The sequence below is a fragment of the Hippoglossus hippoglossus genome, chromosome 4 (assembly GCF_009819705.1).
Source record: "Hippoglossus hippoglossus isolate fHipHip1 chromosome 4, fHipHip1.pri, whole genome shotgun sequence".
In the NCBI taxonomy this organism is placed as follows: Eukaryota; Metazoa; Chordata; class Actinopteri; order Pleuronectiformes; family Pleuronectidae; genus Hippoglossus; species Hippoglossus hippoglossus.
This window is the reverse complement of record NC_047154.1, coordinates 12,161,136-12,184,324: the sequence shown is the minus strand read 5'-3', so window position 1 is coordinate 12,184,324 and position 23,189 is coordinate 12,161,136. Positions and strand designations below refer to the sequence as shown.

At 44.1% G+C, this 23,189-nt stretch overlaps 1 protein-coding gene across 1 annotated transcript in view; it reads right to left on the bottom strand.

Annotated features, from left to right (window-relative positions):
* Positions 1 to 21,903, bottom strand: part of trabd2b (TraB domain containing 2B) — a 68,993-nt gene extending 47,090 nt beyond the window's left edge. The window contains exons 1-2 of the mRNA XM_034582651.1: positions 21,450 to 21,903; positions 18,197 to 18,766 (exon numbers count right to left, since the gene is read on the bottom strand). Coding sequence (XP_034438542.1) covers positions 18,197 to 18,766; positions 21,450 to 21,563 — 684 coding nt within the window. The 5' untranslated portion in view covers positions 21,564 to 21,903. The remainder of the gene's footprint in view (positions 1 to 18,196; positions 18,767 to 21,449) is intronic.
* Between the last annotated feature and the right edge of the window lie 1,286 nt (positions 21,904 to 23,189).

Sequence of the window (23,189 nt, the reverse complement as noted above, 5' to 3'; positions counted from 1 at the left end):
CGCATTAATAGTCCAGGTTGGTTTCTTATAGCAGGACCGCAGTTGTTCTCTCAGATTAATCAATTGTTTCCTTAACCTTAACCAAGAACTTATTTTAAACAAGCCAAACCGATTCATTTCATTTTTGTGCCTTAACTTAACCAATTGTTAAACATAGTGTTGTCGAATATGGTTTTTGGAAGGAACTGTTTTCCTGATGATAGTTTATGTCAGAGTAAGTGTTTCACAAACTGCTCATATGTTAGTGAAAACTTACAACATATGTTCTGTTGTTTACATTTTGAGGACTTTTTTTAAGATGAGATCGAGTTTTTGGGGGGGATTGTGATTTAGATACTTCAAGCCTGCTGTTTCAGAAGGTGTTCACGTTATTCTGTCTGCTCCCGGGAGGTGTAAGTGAGCAGCCAGCTGGGAGGCAGGTGAGGACAGACTGAAGGAGAAAAGAGGAGCGCAGAGTGGAGGAGATGCAGCGCGTTGTTATCTGGCTCCAGTGCCTTGTTGAGGGTGTTATGGTTTGTGTCAGTTAACACTCACGCCCAGTGTTTCCCCCCCCCCCCCCTACTGTTGCCAAAATGGTGGACGAGGTGTCTGTGTGTGTGTATGTAAATGTATATCACCGTCTGCACTGTCAGTGTCAGGAGTCAGACTGTCTGTAACAACACACACACACACACACACAAGAGGCGAGTCCTGGGATGGGTGACACAGACACATGTTTATCATTGAGGGGATTGGTTGGATTCCTTTCATCTGAAAATGGCTGACTGTTCCCTCGCTCCCAGCCTGACCCCCTTTGGCTGCCTTTATCTCCATTTCGCTCACTGTCGCTCTCTCACTTTTTCTGTTTCACTCTGGACAATTTCTCTTGAGCACTTTTTTCGTCTCCCCTGTCTGACTCTGACCCCTTAGCCTCCATCTGACTTTACACCCGTTTTTTATCCTTCTCCGTGTTTCTCTTCCCTTACCCTCTGACCCATCTGCTTCTCATCTGCGCTCATATAGACGAGCGGAGAGATGATGGTTATGGCCGTGATGTGAGTGAGGTTGGATGGGAGCACTTATCCTTCCGTCTTCCAATCAGATTCCTTAAAGGTTATTATAGCTGACTGAATCGTGCATCTAAACAGTGTGTGTGTGCAATTAAACTCTTGTTTTTAAGTGAGTTTATGTGGGCGCATTCCTTCATGCATGTGTGTGAGAAAAATGTGTTATTATTGAGTTATTAAACTTAACCAGGGACGTTTGCCTTTTCATAATAAATGCACACAGACATTTGGCACGCTCTGACACCAACTCCCAACCCTCACACGCACACACACACACACACATATACACATATACACACGCAGCCGTTCGATGAGCTGTCAGTCCCTGTTAGGCTTGGCATTCTCGTTAGCACGCGGTTTGGATCGCCTTTCAGAGGGCCTGAACTCGGGACCTTTTCCCCCCTCAGCACTTCCAGAGAGCGACAGAAGCCAATAGAGGGAAGCGGCGAACATGAAGGAAAGAAGACAGACAGGAAGGGAGGAGCCAAGGATGTCTCATGACGTCGGAGAATTTGCGTTTAATCATTAGTCGAGTTATTTCCTATGCTGCGTTTGATTAATGATTCTCAGAGAACGTTCCTAAACAACTCCCCACCTTTGGACCACCTTAAATAATAAAAATCCTCAGTTTTATGAAAGACCCACAGAGGGAGAGAGAAATCAAGCTTACCCAATCACATCTACACCTTGTGAACAATGTTACCTTTAGTTTCAGTTACATTCCTGCCAAACGAGCCCCTGAAGAACTTGTGGCTGATTAAAAGGAATTTATGTTTGTGTGGGAGGGAAAGTGGAATCGAGTTATATATTTTTTTTTTTACAAGAGGCCGATCAGCAAGTTCTCCTGGGTGGGCAGTGCTGCCCCAGAAAAGCTTATCCTGGCGCAAACATCCTTCGAAATGATTTCATCCACAATCTTGGGTGCACTAAAGGTAGTAACCGATCCAAGATGAGCATTTTTGAGTGGAGAGGAGCTTCCACCGACGCAGATGCCCGGAGATTTCTCCAAAAACTTGGCGCCCTCCCAACCAAAAAAACCGCTGCCTCCTCAGTCCGCACCATCCCAGGCTAGCCCGAGTGAAGACGGATGGAATTCCTGGAACATCCTGCAGACTTATACCAGACTTCACACTTTGTGAATCTTTTTTTTTTTCTCATCATAGAATCTGCTGATGGTTTGGACAAATAATCTGTCAGTCCCAGCGGAGTGTGAGCGGTGTGTGTGTGAAGGTGGGGTATGAGAGAAAATTTTACAGCAATTGTCTGAATACCACAAACAAATGAATAACTTGATGTGGAATGGTCCTGGGACACATTATACAATCCATTGATCCTTCCTTCCTTCCATCCACCCACCCACTCATCCATTATCTATATGACTTAAACTTTGAGGGTTGCCGAGGGAGCTGGAGCCAATCCCAGCTGTCCGAGTACAACCTGGACAGTATCACTTATATTCACACTTACATGTAGTCTCCAATTAACCTAAATCCCAATCTGCATGTCTTTGGACTGTGGGAGGAAGTCGGAGAAGCTGGAGAAATCCCACACAGACATGGGAAGAACATACAAACTCCACACAACGAACGAGGAACCTTCTTGAGACAGCTCATATCAGTGTCTGCTTTGATAAAAACTAGATAGCACCCCCTACCATACCCAAGTTCAAATAAATGCTCTACATTGACTTACATCTTGAAAGACATAAAAGTAACATAACACACATAATACAAAAGTACATTGAATTTAACAACTAAAGAACTCATGCTCTCTACTGATATTTGAGTCAGAAGCAGCTGAAGAAACTACAGGAGTAGTTTTATTCTCCTCGAAATCAAAATGAAAGGCTGCCTTTTAATATCTCTGTCTGTTGCCTATCTCCTCTTTCACCACGTCCTGTTCTACGTCTCTGTCTCTTTCCTCCTCTCATCATCCTCATCTCTTGGGTTTCCAGGGAGCGTTCCAGCTTTTGTTTGAGACCAGGGCTGTTTCGTGTAAACAGCAGCCGGCTTGAGGTAAGATAGATACAAAGTTTATGTGGTTTACATGATCTGACTGATTTTCATAGACCAGTATTCCTCCTCTGATTAACACGATAAAATTAGATCTCTGTGGTTTTCTCTGGTTGTTTTATTCTTTCTGTCTTGGCTTTTTTTTTTTTTTTACATTTGTACTGATATAAAGTACATTGCTATTCATTACATGTGCTCGAGTTTTACGACAGGGAGGCCAATGAAATGATTTACAAAATCTTTAGTTTTTCAGTAAAAGTCTAATTTATTGAAACCTTTTGCACATGCGAGCTCGCTCTCTCTCCCTTTGTCTGGCACGACTCGCTTCTCTTGGCAATGCAGCGATAAACTAAACCATAACATGACAGAACACACAAATTATGCACTGCGCTATTTGTAGAGCGGACCCAACATTTTTGACTATAGAAAAAATTTGCTAAGGGTCAAAGGTCATGTCTTTTTATAAATGCCTGTTTTTTCCAAGGAGACTTGACACTCGTCTTCTCTTGTATGTAGAAGCACAAATAGGGTAATGTAGAAAAGCATGCACACACACTAACACACACACACACACACACACACACACACATACAGGGCTTCAAATCACTGAACTCTTCAAAAATGGGTCAACAGATAAAAACAGTAAAAGTAATCTTGTGATAACTTTACTCCTTTAACTTTTACAACCTCTGCAGCTCTACAACGCTGAACAACTCTTTTCTTGAGGCAACTGTAGGAAAATATGAATCATTGCAGATCATGATCAAGTCCAAGGCAAAGACGAGCCAATGTCTTCCTTCTGACCATCACCCAATGGTGTGCAAATTTGTCAGGCTCATAATTAATTGTATATTGGACTTTGTATTGTACTTTTATTGGATAGCATTTCTCCACTGTGTATAATTCCCACTTGAGTGAGTGTATAATCAGTAGCCAGCTGGACATTCATCTATAGATATTCGAGAAATGACGGCAATTACCCCTGTGATTTCCACATAATTGAGACTTAATTTGTGTCAGTCTCAGGAAAAAATAACAAGACCTCAAGAAAAATACTGGGACGAAAAGATTAATGAGTATGGAGTCAGAGCAAAGACCACAGATTTTAAAAATATGTTCACTAGCTTGAAGCCCAGACTGCACTTGAGTCCTGCAGCCAAGTGTGGCGACGGCAGTGGCGTTTCAGTAGTGGTCATCTGGGACATTGTGTCCAAACATTGTCGCCACTCTCATCCATTCTCCAATCTTCCGATCATTCAGCGTATCCCTCCATCCATCCCCCACATCCCAATAAATACCGTGGCTGTTAGCGTGCATTAAAAAGCCATTCACACTGCTCTCAAGTGCTTGGGTTGGCCGTCACCAGAGCTGACTACAGAGGCTTTGAGGGGGCCTGGCCTCCCTCGCTCCGTCTTTCCCTGTCTCTCTTTCTCCGTGTCTCTCATGCACTCTCCCCTTTGCATTTTGGCAAGCGGATAAAATAAACTTGTGTTTCCATTCCAATACTCATGTGCTCTGAGCTTCTCTAGCTTTTGGCTGACAATAATGGCACGTATGTCTGCACCGACTGTCTGTCAGGCCTCTGACGGCCGCCTCAGGCGTTGATGCTATTACCTGAGAGAATCAACAGCAGAAGAATATTTCAAAACATGGAATTTGTTCATGTGAACCAGAACATGGTTTGGCTCACATTGCACCCACTACGTATTTTTCATATTATCAGGTTCTGTAAAGCTGCAACACGACATTGGATGATGAGGGCCACCAGCGTTCGAGACCATTGGCAGAGGAACGTCACCGTGGAGCCCTTTACTCCACCATCACTGCAAAGTCTAATTCCAGTATGAATACAGGAAGCCCAAAAAATTACAAACTCTACAAAACCTGAAACCACTAAGTTGATTTAAAGGAGACATATTTTGCTCATATTCAGGTTTATAATTTTAATTTAGGTTATTTCTTGAAGGAAAGGAAAAGGTTTATATGCTCTAATGTTCAGAAAACACATCGGTTTCATCAGACTGCTGCAGCTCCTCTTCTCAGCCTCTGTCATTTGTTTACAGTGCATGTAAGAACTGTGAATTTTACATACGCAAAAAAAACAGAATACACTAAAGATACTATATGGTTAAGAGTTTATCATCCTACAGAAATAAAAACATAGCTTTATATCGATGAAAAGCTTCATTGGATCCATGATCATCCATTTGCTATAACGTTTACTTTTTATTTTTAGGGTCACAGAGGAGCTGGAGCCAATCCTAGCAGACACTGGGCATTCACAGGGATGACACATAGAACACAGAAAGGCCCAACCAGGATTCAAAACAAATTAGTAACAAATCCTCTGTTTAAAGTTGCTTTACTAGTAAGTGGTACCAGAAAAACATGAATACTTTTTAAATGTGAAAAATATGTAAAATTATTTCCTATACAATGAGCTAGAAACTATTACAAACATGCCTTTACCTGAACCAGAAACCAGCTGGAAATAAAAGACCTGACGATATAGGAATTGAAGTATTTCAGGGTAAAATATGGTTGCCATTCACATTAAGTGGTTTATTATGGGATGCTGTTACTAGCTGAAGGCAGGTGGTCTGGCACCGAGCTGACAGGGGCGTCAGAAACCAATAAGTGCGTCTGCTTACACACCGACTTTCTTCAGCCAAGTTAAACTCACATATCTGAATGCTGGTACAGTGCGTACATGAGATTTGTGCCTGGCTCTTTATTCTTCCTGACACCCTCTGATTGTCCGTCTCCTCAGCTCAGCTGCAGGAATGTTCGCTTGTGCAGAATCTGTCTGTTCCTAGAGCAAACATCAGCTGAGAAAGTTTTATTTCAGAGAGACAGTTTCTTTCTCTTATTTAACAGTTCAGATGTGGATTGCTGTTTTAGTAATAAATATTTAATCTGACTGTTTTTCATTGTGATAGGTCTGGTTGCCAGGAAACCAGCAGTCACCCATGGAAGTCAAAGACAACATTTTGATTAGTGAGCCAGACAAGTTTCTCTTCTTGTTTCAAGTCTCAATGGTAAGAGTTGACAATACTTTGTTCATTCCGTGTCTGTGTACATTCCCATGGTTTCATTCATCCTTAAAATACGGATGCGTACCTGATCCTGGTTTCCATTCCAGTCGGTGGAAATATTGTACCTGGACACAAACAGCCATGGGCTGCACACAGATGTCCACATAGGGGTCCGTACATATCCTAGCAGACTTTGGTAGATGAGGACATTGACATCATGAGGACACGTAGCAGACTCGTGAATGAATTTGCCTTTAAACTAAGCTGATCGGCTGCTTGCATGGTATTGGATATGAGAGTGGGATCAGACTCTTGGCAGGAAAGCAAACAATCGAATTTCCCAATACGTCAAAGCACTGCTTTGAAATTTTATTAACATTCTCGCAACAGGAAAAAAAAGCTGAAGTTGTGTACATCAGCTGCACACTTGCTGTGAGAGGTTTTTGAATCATAAAGCAGATCATGCATTCATCATCTGTTCAGTGTGTGTGCAGTGGTGCAGTAGCTCGGCCCACAGCCAGGCTTTATGGAAGAAACCAAGATTTATATCCTCAAGTGTCCTCAAACCACATTGAACCTCTGGAATATATGAGTACCGTGCAAACATAATTTAATTTAGTCGACGCAAATGAAGCATTGAAAATCTGCATGTGGATGAATGTGTCTGCATTCATTATGCTTGGTGTAACTGCCCGTAGAGACGCGAGCTGCAGACATTCCCACGTGCACCCACGACAACAAATTTGTCCGCGACAAAGTCAGCTGCCCCACCTGCTCACCATCAATAAGGGTTTTACTCCATCAAACATTTCCCACACAATCTCACATCTGTGATTCACACACTGCGCACACATCCACTCCAGCCACCGCTCAGGCTGACATGTTTCCCTGCTAATCTGTTTGCACAACTCTGGTGTGACCGCAGGCCAATTACACATCGTCACATGATGCACACCCCCAAGAGAACGAGGGAAATAAATGAGCAAAGAGCCACCCACTGAGAGCACCTCTTGCTCAACTTGGACTCCCTCTCACCCCTTTTTTTCCTCACCCAGGAGCCTTCTCCCCCATCCTCCCTCATCATTCATCCGATCCCCTATATCACAACCCCCCCCCCCCCCCCCCCCCCCCCCCCCTCTTAGGCTCTTCCTAAACAACAGCACCCCCTCGGAGACCATGGTCCCAATACGACTCTCGTGAGTAAATTTGATTTCTCATCTCATTTACCTTCCATAAACTTTGCCATATGTTTGATATTATATTTAAACTGTTCCAGTGGACGCCAAGAGACTGTGTGCCTTGGGAAAAGGTAGAAGAACTGTGTTGGAAAAACTCCACTGGAGAATGACAGGTGAAATTGACCGTGATGTGAGGGAAGCTGGGGGGGGGGGGGGCTCACACCGACCAAAAGAAGAGAAGTGAGAAAAACTTCACAGAAGCATCCTTTATGTGTTTTTTTATTGTTGTCTTTTGTATTTTGGCAAAGAGGAAACTGTTGAGTAGAGAGAGTGAAAGGTTTCCTGTGTTATTGTTGCTTTTGCTCCCTCCAGTACCCCCAAATTGGACTATTTTTATTTTCCTCTCCTCTCTTTCCCATTTTGCCACAGTAAAGCTTTGGGGTTATTCCTGCTTCTTTATCCCCGCTGCCTGCTCCTGTCCCTGTTCTTTGACTTCTCTTTCTCATAATCCCCTTTTCTTCTGGTTCTTTCTCTCGTGGTAAGGATTGACCAGGTCACACGTCAACAGCAGGGCAGCCAATTTTATCATTATTTTTTATCCCTTTTATGTGCCAAATGGATAAGAGTTTTCACATAGGATAGAAACTGTGCTAAAGAGTTCAGGAAAGTGGACATTGTGTTAGTGTCCTTTACCTCATTTACCTTACACAGCAGTAGGGTTGGGTGTTTTTTCTGATACCGGGGGTAAATCGATACTTTTAACCTTAAAACGGTTCCGGTGCCTAAACTGTGCCAGAACAAATACTTCTTTTAAAAAACGACTGTTTATGATAAGAACAGCTTTTTTATTGTTATAGCAAATTGGAAGTTAAACTTTAAACTACTAACTGTTAACAGATTTACGCCCACACTGCCGGCTGGGTCACGCAAACAGTCAAACATGGTGCATCCCTTTGCTTTAGAATGTATCCCATGTGTCGCCAGTTTGACGTGTTCCTCCCTTTACACGGAATAACACAGAACAGTTGCTGCATATCCCGATGACGGAATCATTTTGGGTGAAATACAACCAAACCTTCGACCATTTAGATTTAGGCATTTTGTTTATGTGTCAACTCGAGTTTGAGGTAGCTACTAGCTGGTTGTAGTCTAACGTTACATGCTGCCAGAGCCATGTACAGAGTGCGTTGCCTCCAAAGTGTAATGTTAAGTAGACACATACAGTGATGTTTATGTTGCCTGTAAGGAAATCTGAGTTGTGATTTGTTCCTTTAGGTATCGGCTGTGTAGGATTGCTGCACCCAAACCTTTACAGTAGACTCATCTTATATTGCAAAACAACTCAAAACAATCTCCATCAATCCAAGTTTTCATTTAACAGTTTGTAAATTTGCAAGGTCCAAGTGTCTAAGGCCTTAGTCATTCCAAGGAACTGAAAAAGTCATGTTCAGCAGCAGCGTTGGAGAAGAGGGGGGTTGCACTGGGGCTTTAGTCAAAAGGATGAGGTCATCCAGAGGGCAAGGATAGGGCAACCAGCTCGCTCAGCCAATCTGGCTCAGAGAAAGCTCTGGGAACTCTAATTTGAAAGGTGAAACAAAGGCCTGACTGCACAAATAAATCGCTGAGCTACTGAGTGCAGACCGGGGTAAAAACAGATTTATTGACCAGTGGCTGAAAGATTTTGATGAGGACCTTGGACACACGAGGCCTGTTTCCAGTGGTCAGCTGCTAGGTTTTTAAATGCAAGTCCGACACTTGGCTGTTTTCATCCCGACTAAAGCTGATACAGCATTTGAAAAGGGACCAAACGCACATGAAGGCATCCCCATATTGTGCACCCACAGCTTCATTTCATTTCAAACACACAAAAGGCACAAAATAGATCCCTCTGTCATGCGTCACAGGGAGGAGCGAGGCTGGAGCACAGAGGAGAGCGACTGAAACCAGGTCTGTAATGGGAGGATGAAGGTTTGTACAGATGGTAACATTTTTCAAATTGGTGACTCAGCCGAGTTAAACCTGTGAAATTCTGAGTCCGTGCTTTCACTTATCTGCAAAGTAATCAGTCCCTGCAAAACTGCGGGTGCTGGTACCGGAGCACGTCTGTCTGACATCTTGTTAATTGCTCGAAAGGCCTGTCTCCTGATTCCCTGTCTCTCTACCATCTTTCTTTCCTGGCCGCCCACCAGTCAGTCGGATTGTCTGCCTTCCCTCCTCCTTTTTCTCAATGATTACTCATTCATTCTGCACAACACACTCTGTCTGCCTACTTAGTGTCTTTCCTGCGTGTCTCTGGGCTGGTTTATCAGTCTGCCTCAGAGGTACTGTTATGGAGGGGTGTGTGTGAGTAAAGGGTGGTGGTGTACCTGATTGTGTGTTGGGGTTGGAGAGGTAGGGGCGGATTTATGTGGTCTTTAATAGAGTTTACGAGTGGAGCCTTGTTTCAAGAGCTCCAACTGGCAGTTTTCACATCAGTCAGGGACTTGGGGACCGAGTCGTGCCCAGTCTGTCTGTGGCAGCAAAAAAGCAGCCATTGTAGTTAATTCGTCTTAAGTGCCTCTATATTTCTGAATGAGCATGACATCAGTGGTTTACAAGACTCAACAAGAGTATCAACTACCTCATGAGTGAAATAAAGGACACGTGTCTCTTAACACGAGAGATTCACCTTAAATGAAAATAAAAACAACTAGAATGGAACTCAGTAAAGTGCAAACCTCCACCATTTTGTTTTCGTCAAGATTCATGAATTATTCTCTGAGAAAAAGTTGAAGTCAGGCCCCTTCCCTCCACACTCATTAATGGAAATAGGTTGAATAGTTTTTGTGTAGAAAAAAACAACAAACATAGAAACACTGACAAAAACATAAGCACTTTGGCAGAAGTAGAACTAGAATGGCACACAGTAGAGCCCTTACCTCTGCCAAGGGCCAACAGTCCCCTTTTGAAACCACATTTAAATCAGTTAAATCTGGATTTTTATTTGGATCGTCACAAAATTGAAAACACTCACAAATGTCAGTCCCCTAAAATCCATGAATTATTCTCTAAATCTCGCAATGTTAAAGAAAGTGGGAAAAGAAATACTTGATCCGTCCTTTTTGTCCAAATCCACCTCAAAATTTAACAGATTCTCTTTTGGCCCATGTCCCATCCTTATCCCAAGTTTTGTGGAAATCCATTCAGTTGCAACGTAATCCTGCTGACAAACAAACCAACGGACAGGGGTGAGAACATTGTTACAGACCAACATACCCAGTTATACTCAATCTGCTTTGACTCCATTCAGTGGTTGAACTCAGTAGCAGATTGTTTAATTAAACCCTCCTTCTAATTCACCTCTCTAAGTGTAACACACACTATTGGCAAAAAAAACTGTTCCCCTCTGACTGGAGAAAAAAAACACCCATAAAACTTTACTATTTGTCTTCCAGGATCATGCAAATAAATGACGCAAGAGTGAAAACGAGCGTGAACAAGTATGTTTTGGGGGAAAGGGGGTAAAGAAAGGTGAGAGGTGCAGGGGCAGGTTGTAAGTAGAGCTGAAGTGGTCCACTGGGTTGTGTATAATGGGGACAGGGCAGAGGGGCCAGCGAAGAAGCATGGGTCACATTAAAACCAGGTTCAGTGAGAGGGCTCCGCTAATGCTACCTAATCCCCGACAAGCCTGGCTCAACACACACACACACACACACAGACACACACACAAACGCACACACACACACACACACACACACACACACTCACTCACGATCAGTTGTTCTCTGCTGGCACTTATTTATGACTGTTGGCCAGTGGTGTGTGAGAGGTGTGGTAGTGTATGTGTGGCTGATGTCACAGGCAGGCCGCTACACTGAGTTCATCTCGGACCACCGAACATGCCATAATGCACTGGCAATCTTTTCTCCATGTTCACCCACCATAAAGATAAGAAGTCAGGCCCTGCTGTCTCACATCCTATGTTTATTAGCAATAATACAGGGTATTATTTATGGCTGCTGTGCATTCATATTGACTTTAAAGATAAATGGTGTGGACAGAAATCTAAATTCTTGCTCCAGCTGTTTTGCAGTTAAAAAACTCCAGACTCCAGCCAGCATGTTTCTACAGAATCACTTATTGGATTCTTGAATATCTTCAGATGTTCAAGCCAACTTCACATTGCGATTGGTGAGTTGTGAACATGTGAGAAAGGAGCAAGAGCTTCAACCATAGACGGAAGATATGACAGCTCCCAAAAATCTCTCAATCACCACCCGGCGGCTGGCAACAGTATAGGTCAAAATGTCTCCTCCTCCATGTTAGTGGATGGGATGTGTGCCAAGTTAATACGCGTCCAAATGTTTTCTCAAAGATCATTTCTGTCATTTAAGGTAGTTCTTATCACACCGTTTTCCAGTAAGTTTGGTTTTAATTTCTTATTTGAAGTCATAAAAATGAAGTGAAAAGAGTGACGAAATGATTGACAGCTCCGTCTGATTCATGATTAGTCGAGTCCGTGTATTAACGGGACCTTGATACTGCGGCTCCATACCCCAATCTCTACTGCACAGATCTAAATACGCAAAATGGAGGCTTTCGTATTCTGAATAGTTTGGCTTCATTTCTGGACAGTGGGAGGAAGAGGTCACGTGTTGTCCATCTTCATACACAGTCTATACACACTTCTCTCTCAAGCTTTCAGTCTTTATTTCTTTCACTTTGAAATTTGAAGTGTAACAACAAAAAGTGCAACAACCAAAAAGGCTTTGTTTTTCACCTGGAGAAACAGAGCTATAAACTGTTGTTCTGTTTTCAAAACCCCTCCCACAGTTAAAACAGAATAAAGCCGTGAGTGATATTATCTAAAAGAGAGAAAAGGCACAAACTGCAGCAGCACACACAGTGCGCCGCAGATCTGTACAGTGATCTTCTGCTTTCGGCAGGGCTAACCTGGTTAAACAAAGGTTATTAAACAACGCCGTCCCAAAAGACAACAACATTCCAGAGGGGCCAAGTGGGTCTCCGAGGAAATCAGTCAGTCACATTCCTGTCTGTGATCAATCAGCCTCTGGCTCACACAACCTGAGATTAACCTCGGCCTTTATGGAAACTACCTGCCCTTCCCACAAAAAACACAGCCTATACAATGTACTACAGTTTCCCTTGTTGTGATGAGCTAATATGTAATATGCAAATATGATGTGTGTTTGTGTGTGTGTGTGTGTGTGTGTGTGTGCGCAGAGGGAGGATGGATCCACAGTGTGACATGAGCAAAAGGGACAGAAAGGAACGCTCACTTTCTCCACCAAAGGCAGAATGTGGGCGAAGGGAAAGATCTGGCACACTGGACGCCAAAGTATGGAAGAGCGCTCCGACCTGCTACACTCTGCTACTCTGTCTCAGCGACAATATGGTGGAGTCATTACTGCCGGTCTCTCAGGTACTCGAGTGAGAAAAGGGATGTGACCTCTGTTGGACTGGAGTTTCTTGAGGAGCAGAAAAGCAGGTTTATTGATTGTTGAAAGTTTTTAACAAAGTTCTGCAGAAGAAAGAAGTCAACCCTAGCAAGACAAACACTTTTCTCAGCATCGCCACGTGATTTATTAGTTCGAAAAACTTGCCACTGTCAACTTTGAATAAATGAGTAAGTGCAGGCAAGTGGAGAAAGTGAGGTTGACTTCGTTTTTCCAGTTAAGAAAATGCTAAAATTGTGGCACTTACTTTAAACGGAACATTTCTTGTAGCCACAATGTATTATTCTCCCATCAGAATCAAACTCAATCGTGGCTGTAACATGTTTGTTTTTTTCTTTTACCTCTAATTTCTCATTGTATAAATATGAATCAAGAAAAAGAAACTGGGTTTTACACAGTTGTCAAGTGCACAGTGTCCCGGTTTTCTCTTCATCCATATCTGCCTCTCTACCTCCCTCCATCTCGCCTCGTCGTGCAGTGTTCTGGCCAGCACATAATTGTCTAAGTGCTTCTGGATGGCAGCAGGCTATTTGGTCATTAAGGGGCCTATTAAGTTATTAGTGCAACAGTGGGACTGCCGTCTGCCTGCCGACGGGACCAGATGATCGACCTGATACGTGTAGCCCTGCAGTTTTCCACATATTTGCGCAGGTAATTATAGCTTAGATGTGAAACACCCTCAGATGTCACGCTTAAAGAGGGGATACACGTCGCCAGCACACTTTAAAGGTAATCTCCTCTTCCCCTTCTCCTCCTCCTCTCCTTCCACCTCTTTTTTCCACCCAGTGTGTGTGTGTGTGTGTGTGTGTGTGTGTATGTTGATGTGCATGTGTGCAGATGAGCAATGGTTTAGCAATGAGACAACCAGAGCCTCAGGACACGTCAGGGAGAAAGATAGGGAGCGAGAAGAACTGAAATGAAATCCAAAAGGAATGAGGAGGTCAGGGAAAAGACGAGCAAGTGCAGACACCAAATCACTTTTTCCATCAGTCAGGCTCCGTGGCCGACACATCCCTTCAGACCTAAACTTACACACCCGTCATGAAATGTAAATATTTGGAAATGGGTAAGGTTTGGTGTTACTTAATTCCTCCCTTCAAAGATGTCCTGTTTAGGTGAACACGATCCAAGAAAGACAAAGTATTCTGCATGATTTGATACGACGCATGGGAATCTTATTTTGATTTCATTTCTGCTGTTTCTCTTAGAAACCCTTGCCCAGTCTTTGGAGACGTTCACTACCTTGGGCCCAGACTATTACAGTTGCTTGCTTACCATAAATGCACACCAAGAAGCTGCCATGCACGGCCAGAAACTTCTGGATCTGTTCAGAGAAAAACATTCCTCCTGGATATGTGCTGTATTTTACTTTTATTGATTTAAAATCAGTTTCAAATCACTGACTTGTATCCCTGGGCTATGCAGTTTATGCAGTCCAATCTGAATTGGAAAACCAAACACAACTACAAATCAAAAAGAATATCTTATGAAATAACAAAGACTTATGGGAAACTCTGTTGGGTCTAAAGGGAGTGTCTCCGGCTCGGAAAGATTTTAAAACTCAGAGTTTGTTGTCCAAGACACCAAGTGCCTGTGTCAATATACAGTTTCATACATACAGTATATTAGAAATCCTAAACATCATCACATTTCGGATAATCATATCCTCAAGAAATACATTATCATGATACTTCAGTTACATCTCCAGGATTCAAGGCGTCCCACTGTGACCACAGCACATGTCAGACTGCAGCGTCAGCTCCAGTGCAGAGTCCTCACCAGCAGGAGCATGGCACAGGAGCTGCCCTGATTGAAATAGACACGTCCGACTGACAGTGAGGCTGTAAACAAAGATCCTCCTCACCAGGAGGAGGACAACCCTCCTGCTGGGAGGAAACTGGATTCTGTCACCTACGGCGCCACCATCCCTGAAAAACCCTTACGCAGCCCCTTCTGCAGCCCTGAGGTGGCAACACTGAGGTGTGCCGACAGCCATTTCTGTCTCTTTCTCACACACGCACAAACTGTCTCTCACACAAGTCATAGCACAAAATAGCTCGAGCTGATGGAAACTCAGCCTGACCAGACGCCGAGCCAGGTACTCTATCAGATTTGGGTGCTGCCTGCCTGTGCCTGCTCAGCAGTGCCCAGACTGACCCCAGCAGACTGCCAGTCTCCTCACCGCTCTGCTGCTCCGCGGCTCCACAACCACCTCCCGCCATGACCTTTGACCCATGCCCAGGGAGACAGGCGCCACTGATATGATGTAATTTCTCTCCGACATGGGCCAGTGGCCTCAGCTGCAATGCGACCCAGGGAAAATAAATACGGGTGTTTATTTGGTGAGAGAGAGAGAGGCCCACAGGCTGGAGCCACCCTCAAGTTTCCAAAAAGTAGCTGCGCACTAAATCCATTTTTGTTCCGCGTCTTATCTCCAAAATTATACAATATGTAGGTGGAAATAAGCCACTGACGTTTGATGCTGTGCACCAACACCATTCTGCACCATTGTCATGGTGCTGACTGCTGAGAGAGGGAATTACTTGTTTCAATTTCAACAGATTTCAAAATTACCTTGCATCTTCTGAGACATTATTATAATTGGTCAATTTACTTGATGAGTCACGATGATAATTTAGGGCTCCGCCCTTGTGGGGAAAAAGAAGTATAATAGGTGATGTGGGATCTTGGAGATTTGGTTGAAATGCTTGCTCCCTCTGAGACACTAAGGTTTCTCCAGAACTTCCCAATCGGTGCATTCACAAAGACTTTGGTACTCGTCGGCTCGCCCAGTTGTCAACTTCCATCAACCTCCACGGAAGTGGAGAAGAACCATGCATCATGACCAGTCTTTGTTTCCACAGCATATAACCTCCCTCTCACAGAGTCATCCACACCTCTCTGATATCTAATGGGACCATAAAGAGGCCTCAGACAGACGGGACTCTTCATTAGAGGTCTACGCAGACTCTGGCACACTTAACGTCTCCCCGTCTCTGCTGCGCTATCACCCACCTCACCAAGGATCACTGCACTAAAGCACCCGCTCCGCCCCCTCTCATCCCCACAGAGGTTGATTCATTTACTGCAGCACTTTTTGTCTAAAAACAACATCCTCTGAGGTCACAGGTTCCCCGCACGACAACGTAACCCGCAGGGCTGAACAAACCTGCCTGTCTCCCACTATAGCGCTTGCTCCACTGCCAGGTGCGAGTGACGAATCCACATTGTGATAGATGATAAATCACCAGCGTTTATGTTTCTAAGAGCAAAATTACAGGATATTGTAAGCAGCTACTTTTTTATTGAGAACAAATAATATGTGGGCCGGCAGAGTTTGGATCCTTTCCCAACTGCCCTTTAAAGAATCGCTCATGTTTCAGATTAGCGTTAGTGGTGAGACGATGCACATCAGTCTCTGTGCATTCTCAACCCCTCGGCTGCCTTTGCTCTCTCTCTGCTCCGCAGTCAGTCTCTGTCTCTGCTCCGCAGTCAGTCTCTGCCTCTGCCTTTCCCTCTCTCCAGTGTCTCACTTCCCTTTCTTCTGATTCCCACCCACGCATTTTCTCTTTGACTCTCTGTCTATCCATCCTCCTCTGACCTCATCGCTGTTGCAGTCAAGCGTAGAGGGATCCAATCAACCATAGTGTTCAGATTAAATCACAAATTATTATAATTGAGAATAATGGTTTCCATGTCAGTTCCAGTTGGGCTCTGAATTGTTCTCATACATATCTGGAAACCAGGGGGCTGGAAGCTGCAGTCCGGCAGTGCTCGTGCTGTGGAGGGGTGAAACTCAAGTTATCCGTGATCCAATTTTGACAGAATTTCCATGGCAATAAAACTCTTATCTGAATTTGAGCACCTGTCTTGTAAAAGTTTTACTGTCCACTGTAAATCCAGAGTATTCTGCCTGGGCTTTTGAGCACTGAGGAATGATAGATTATGAGGATTGAAGTGAAACACAATTTCTCCAGGAACATAAACACAGTTTTCTTAAGCTGGACAAACTCTCTTACAGTGTCATTCAAGACAGTGTTGCCTTTAGGGGCAGTGCCTTCCAGCATATGTCACTTAGACTGATAAAAACAAGGGACATGAATACTTTAATAACAAGAAAAGGGCACGTCCACAGGAATTGACAGACTACGAGAACTGCAAAGCCTTCCTAACAGCATTACCACTTGTCCTCTTCATTACTGAGAAGCCCAGTGGGCCCTGCTGAGCTTATTTCTAGGGGCAGTAAAGCTCTCAGGCATGTGCAGGGCATGCAGTGCGGTTTTTGACAGTGTAGTTAGGAGGTGTTGATGAAAGAGGAGAGGCTATGAGCCCACTGCCTCTCAAATTAGCCCCAGAGACCTGCGACCTGTCACATGTAGGCTTAGGCCTTTCACAGATTCTGTTGCAATGCGCCACCAATGTGCACGCATCGAGTTTTGCAGGCTTACACGGCGCCTTCGTGTGTGGCGTTCCGCGCATGCAAAGCACATGTGTTCGGTTATGAATACACACACACAAACACACACATACGGAGATGTTTTTCCTCCTTAATGCAGATGAAAGGTTGTAGAGGGAGTTGAAGAGAACATCCTCGTCCCAGAGGGACCTCCAGCAGTTAGACAAATGATATGTTACTATTTAACACAGGTGACTCAGCTTTGAAAGCATTAAAGTCATCTCACTATAAATTAAACATGGATACACTCCCTGTAGATGCTGTATTTAGTCTCAAATACTTACATCCACATCATAAACACAGTGTATATGAACGACCACTGTTCATATACACCCCCGTTCACACTCGTTTATTTTACATTTTTTAACATTTTCAACAAGACTTGAAAATAAAGTTCCATGTCCTGTTAAAGTTTCCCATGGGCCTATAAACAGAGGACGCACTTAACTACCAAATAAGACACAGAGGTCAAAAATACACAAGAATGAAGCTGAAGGTATTCAACAGTCCACTCCCTATGCTTTGCTCATCAATTCACGAGGTCATTTCCTTCATTTCTTATTCTCTGATTACAGTGAGAGTCTCGTGTTTCCACAGACACTCAGACAGACAGTCCGCTGTAATGAAAGAGAGAACTCGCCGCTCTTCTCACCTTTTCTTATCTTTTCTGGATGTGCGTTGCCTGATCTCTTTCTTTGCAGATTCAGCTGTTGAGTGTTTGTTTAGTGAGGTGGAGGGGAATCCATAACCGTAAAGCTGTCTCCCGCAGAAGACTTTTAATCACCTTGTCTCTTCCTATATTGTCTTCTCCCACATTCTCAGGCTGTTGCTCTCAAAGACGGCGCAACACCCAAAATCTTACCACATACACTCAACTTTTACAGTGGATTATTGAGTCCAACTTGTTGTGTTCAAGGCTACAAGCAGATGGATACACAACTCCAGGGTTTTGTCATGCCCCCTCGAGTTCCCCGGTGTATCCACTCAAAAATGTGAAAAAACACTCCTCTTACCTGAGAGAAGTTGAGCCCATTGAGGGGGTGACACTGCTCCTCCACCCGCTCCACTGCCCCCGTCGTCTTCCTCATCCTCTCAGCTTCCTGAGCCAAGAACAGGTCCAGCACCGGCGTCCCCCTGGACCGGATGTCCAACTCTGTGAGCGAGTTGACCATCAGCATCACCCACACAGGCCTTTTCCTCTCCCAGTTCCCTGCTATGGCGTTGAACAGGTAGTCGGCATACAGGCCGCGGCCACGCTGGTCAGAGGTCATCCAGTAAGGCATCATGTGTTTGACGTAGTCCAGGTGGCGCTTGAGGCGGCGGTACAAGTCCCGAGGTAGCAGCGTCTGCAGGTTCTCCCCATGGGGCAGCAGCTGACAGTTGGTCAGCTTGGAGATGGTCAGAGGGTCGGTCAGGTCCAGCTCAAAGAAAACATTCGGGCTGTTGTGGAAAGCCTGCTTCGAGCTGTTGGGGATGAAGTCCCAGACTCGTGTGTAGGGGACGTGGATGGTGCCGAATAAGTAAGAGGGTGGATGAGGAGGTGAACGCTTCACTGTCCACAGGAAGGAGTTCATGTCACTTTGCTGTGGAAGAGTCAGAGGCAGGAGAAGAGGGAAGAAAATAAAAGATGAAGGCAAAAGATTTTGAGAGCAAAAGGAAACAAAAATACCAGAACCATCACACTGGAGCAAATCAACTCGCCTTTAAACTAAAGCTGACACATTTTCCCTCTATTGTGGTTTTTCTGGCTCATAGGCTCAGGTCAGCAAGTGAAAGATTGAAATACCATTTTGAGACGACGGCAACTGAGGTGCAGTGCAGGGAGTTTATAGAGGGGCCTTCTGGGCTGCAAACAGACCCCCGTGTATTGTTGAGGTGCATACCTCAGTTTGCCAAAGCCTCTTTTGGGCCTGGGAAGCATTTTGAAGGCTGCAGTGCAAATATACTGCAATGCGCTCATAAAAGCCAAAAACTGAAAGAAACCTGCTCTCCTGCTCTGACCCCTCTGTGATACCTCAGTTTGTGATTATTTATTTTTTTACACCAGTCAGGGAGATGTGGTGCTGACAGCCTTAAGTTCAGCACTGCTTTTTGTCCTGGATGTCTTACACTACAGGAAGTGTTTGTCAATTGTGGTTATCATACAAAACAATGTCACAATGGAAATGAAATAATCACAGCCACTTTGAATAAGAGCATGTTGCATTTAAAACATGTTTCCTGTTAAGTGCTCTGGAAATGTGCTGCGCATGTGCATATAACTTTGATGTAGGCATTATTCAAATATGAAGGGAAAAAAGAAAAATTTGCTTCTATAAGCAATATCAAACTTCTGGCGTCTGACACACAGCGTAATCAGGCATTTGAGGGGACGAAACCCATTACTGTAAAATAAAGTTATTCTTAGAAATTGTTTACTTCGAGAAATTTAATCAAGATTTCCTGCAGCATGTGTTCCAATGATACTGCACGCTGCCAACGCTGCCTCCTGCCACATAAAACTTCTCAAATACAGCTGCCAAGAAGGCGAGTGAAGTGGATGTTCTGCTATCATCATAATTAAGTGCACTGACATATACAGCCTGTATTTCTGGCACAACGTTCTTCTAGACAAAATAAATCTTAAAGTGCAAGATTTAATTTCAAAGCACAGTTTAGTTTTTGGTGTTTAAACAGAGGTTTTTAATTGAACTTTCACATTTGACGCTGCAGGCTGAGGGGTTCAGAGACATCTCCAAATGTTTTTTCTTTCATTTTTTTTTTTTTGCATGTGCAGCTTTCTTAACGCTTTCTTAACGCTTTCTTAGGCCCTATACCCATAAAAGCATACTTTTGGATATGGAAAGTGCAGCTTGTGTGAGTCCTCCTGCAGGAGCAGAGGGTTCGAGGTCCCCTCACTGAAAGCTGCGCGGTCTTCTCTGGAGAGAGGAGGCCCGACGCTCATGCACTCAGGCTCCCCGTTTTTTTTTTTTTTTTTTAATGGGGGGGAAAATGACTCTTAACAGAAAACAGAGACCACTGTACTGACGCATTACAAATCACATGAAGCGAGGGAGCACGGGGCCCTCTGTGATCTCACACAACAGATCCGCTCTCCGCACATAGTGCATTAACCAAACAAAGGCCTGTGATCTCTGAACGACTCCTAATGACAACCTCAATAACATTCACCGTCACGGGCGCGACCGCAAGTGTCTGCAGAGGTCACAGCTCCAGGCCCGTCGTGCTGTTTCACCCCTGAAGAGAGAGGCGCGTGTTGGATGGGATGTTTGCAGTCATGATTTTGATTAACTTTCTGTTTCATCCTCATGTGCCTTCACGGTGGGAGGCAGACGGACGCGCAGGCACGTTATAATGGAGCTGGAGTGCACACAGCTCACGGTGCCGTGCTCCCGCAGCCCACATCCATAATTCCCCCAATATGTCCGATAAGCGGTTTTGAGAGGCCGTGCGTATACATGTGTCTGTGCGTGTGCGTGTGTTGCGCTGAAACACGATCACCTCTCTGAAAGGTCACAAACGTCTTTTGCGCATGAAGTCAAGTCACCCGTGGGTGTTCCCCGCTTGCGTTTGTCACATAAACAGCCGTACAGTTGGCGAGCGGTGCAGATTTCTATTGGCAACCATCAGTTCATTCGTGAGGCCCCGAGTCTGTGGAAGCTGGAGCTCCACAGGGAGGCGAGAACTGAGCGTCTCTTATTTTGAAAAGGTAACGTTTTAAATCCCTGGACATAAATTATTATCAATAATACAGAATTATTATTATTATTATAATCATGATAATTATTATTATTATAGGGAATCATTGGGCTTTATTCTAGGTATCCAGATTAATCCCGTCAATGTAACATTCGACTACATTCATTATCCAACTCATTTAATTTCATTGAACATCAATTATTTAGCGCATAATAAAATGTGTTAATGTATAAAATGTTGTAACATTTGAGTTTATCATAGCCAATGCACATGCAGGGTGCTTTTAATTCATAGGATTATTAGTTACACTTAAACAAAGAATACAATTAAATTACAATAAGATTTGTTCTACATAATTATGATGATAATATAATTTAATTTCATTATTCACAAGTGTCACTGTTTTCTCTAAACTCTGCAGGCTAAGTAACGACCTGTCAAACATGGGACTTACGTGTCAGCCGCTGTTTTGTGGTGTGTGTGTGCGTGTGTGCGTGTGTGTATGTCAGGTATTATCATACATGATTATGTCCTTGACTTAAGTAAAGTTCCTCCAACACGACTCACCGACTTCGGTGCGACGCACTGCTTCGGTCGGTCGGCTCGCCGTGCGCCCCAGGGTGCCGCGGAGTGCAGCAGGGCGCTGAGGAGCACCCAGCTGAGTCCCGGCGCACAGACCATCGCGTCGAGGGGACTGGACTCCTGTGACACTCGAGCTCCCACCACACTTTGACTTCTCTCCTGTGTGCTCTCCTTCAGTTGTCCTGTCCTCGTCCCCCTTGTAAACAAATAAATTAAAAAATGTCACCGGTGGCCTCTGGGCTCACATGTGCGGCTCGGCTGGAGGACCATTCCGCCTCTGCGCCATTCCCGACGCTGCCCTTCAACTTTTCCGCTTAGAATAATCGTCTCTGGAGCGTTTCCTGTCTCCTCTCGGTCCCGAAGCAGGAGCTGAAAACTCTTTGGAGAGTTTGGCGCGGTGCGCTCCGCAAGTTTGGAGCGTCTTTGACTCTGTGGGGGAGAGAGAGAGAGAGAGAGAGAGAGAGAGAGAGAGAGAGAGAGAGAGAGAGAGAGAGAGGTGGGACGACTGGAGTGTAGCCCCCTACCCCTCCACCTCCCAACCCCCAACACACACACACACACACACACACACACACACACAGCCCTGCTTCTTTTAATAAGAAGAGGGGGCACAGGTTCAGAGAGGGATGACAGGTTCGAATGAGTTGAGTTCAACAAGAAAGAATCAAAAAAGCGCGTGTTGTCTGGACAATTCTTTAAAAAGTTAAAACGTCTTGTCATCTGAGTTGGGACGTTTCCTCATTCTGCATGGATTTAAAATCCTCTGACTGTCCTGCATGTGACATCAGAAGAATATGAGCCCAACAGTAGACTGGAGGTTAATGTCTGTCATGATGATGATGATGATGATCATGATGATGATGATGATGATGATGATGATGATGATCATGATGATGATGATGATGATTACATTTTAATATTCAGTCAGGGTCCAAACAAAACACAATATAGATTCAAATACATACAAAAGCATAAGATAAGATAAGATGAGATGAGATGAGTTGTACCTTTATTGATCCTCCATAGAATAAATTCATAATCAACAACGTCTATATGTTTAAATAAATATCAATGCCTAATATAGAGAGAACTTTACCAATGCCTTCACAGTTGTGTGATACATGTACACATGAGATTTCATATTAGGGCAGCTTGGAAAGTGTGGTTTATCATATTTCTAATTCGTTATTTAATCAAAATCAATAAGAAATGAATTGAGTTACACAGCACTTGTTTCACTTGGCTGTATTTAATATTTTCTTGTACTCCAGAGATTTCTGTGTGACCTCTAGCAGCTACAAGAAGTCAAGAACAAAAAGCTTTTCACCCCATTGACCAATCCTCCTTTGTCTTAAGTGTAATGTCTGTGTTGTTTGTGTGTGACAGTTGAAAAACGTGCTGTTATTTCTCCTTTACTTTAAGAAGGACTATGTCCTCAGCAATGCAGGGCCTGGAGGGCAGGTGGCTTTACACAGCTCAGGCAGGTCAGAGGTTTGTTTCGTTTGAATTTCATCAGACTCATTCCAGAGATGTAAATGAACAATTTTTCAAATGTTGTCATGTGCTTCCTCTTCACCAGGGCTCCATCCATCTCTGTCCTTCTGTTTTGACAGCCCGAGCAGCACCAGGGTACAGTGTGTGTGTGAGCGCACGTTGTGGCACAGAGCCTCAGACGTTTACGTGCATGATTAATGACCACAAATAAACAAGTCTGAGTAAAGACAA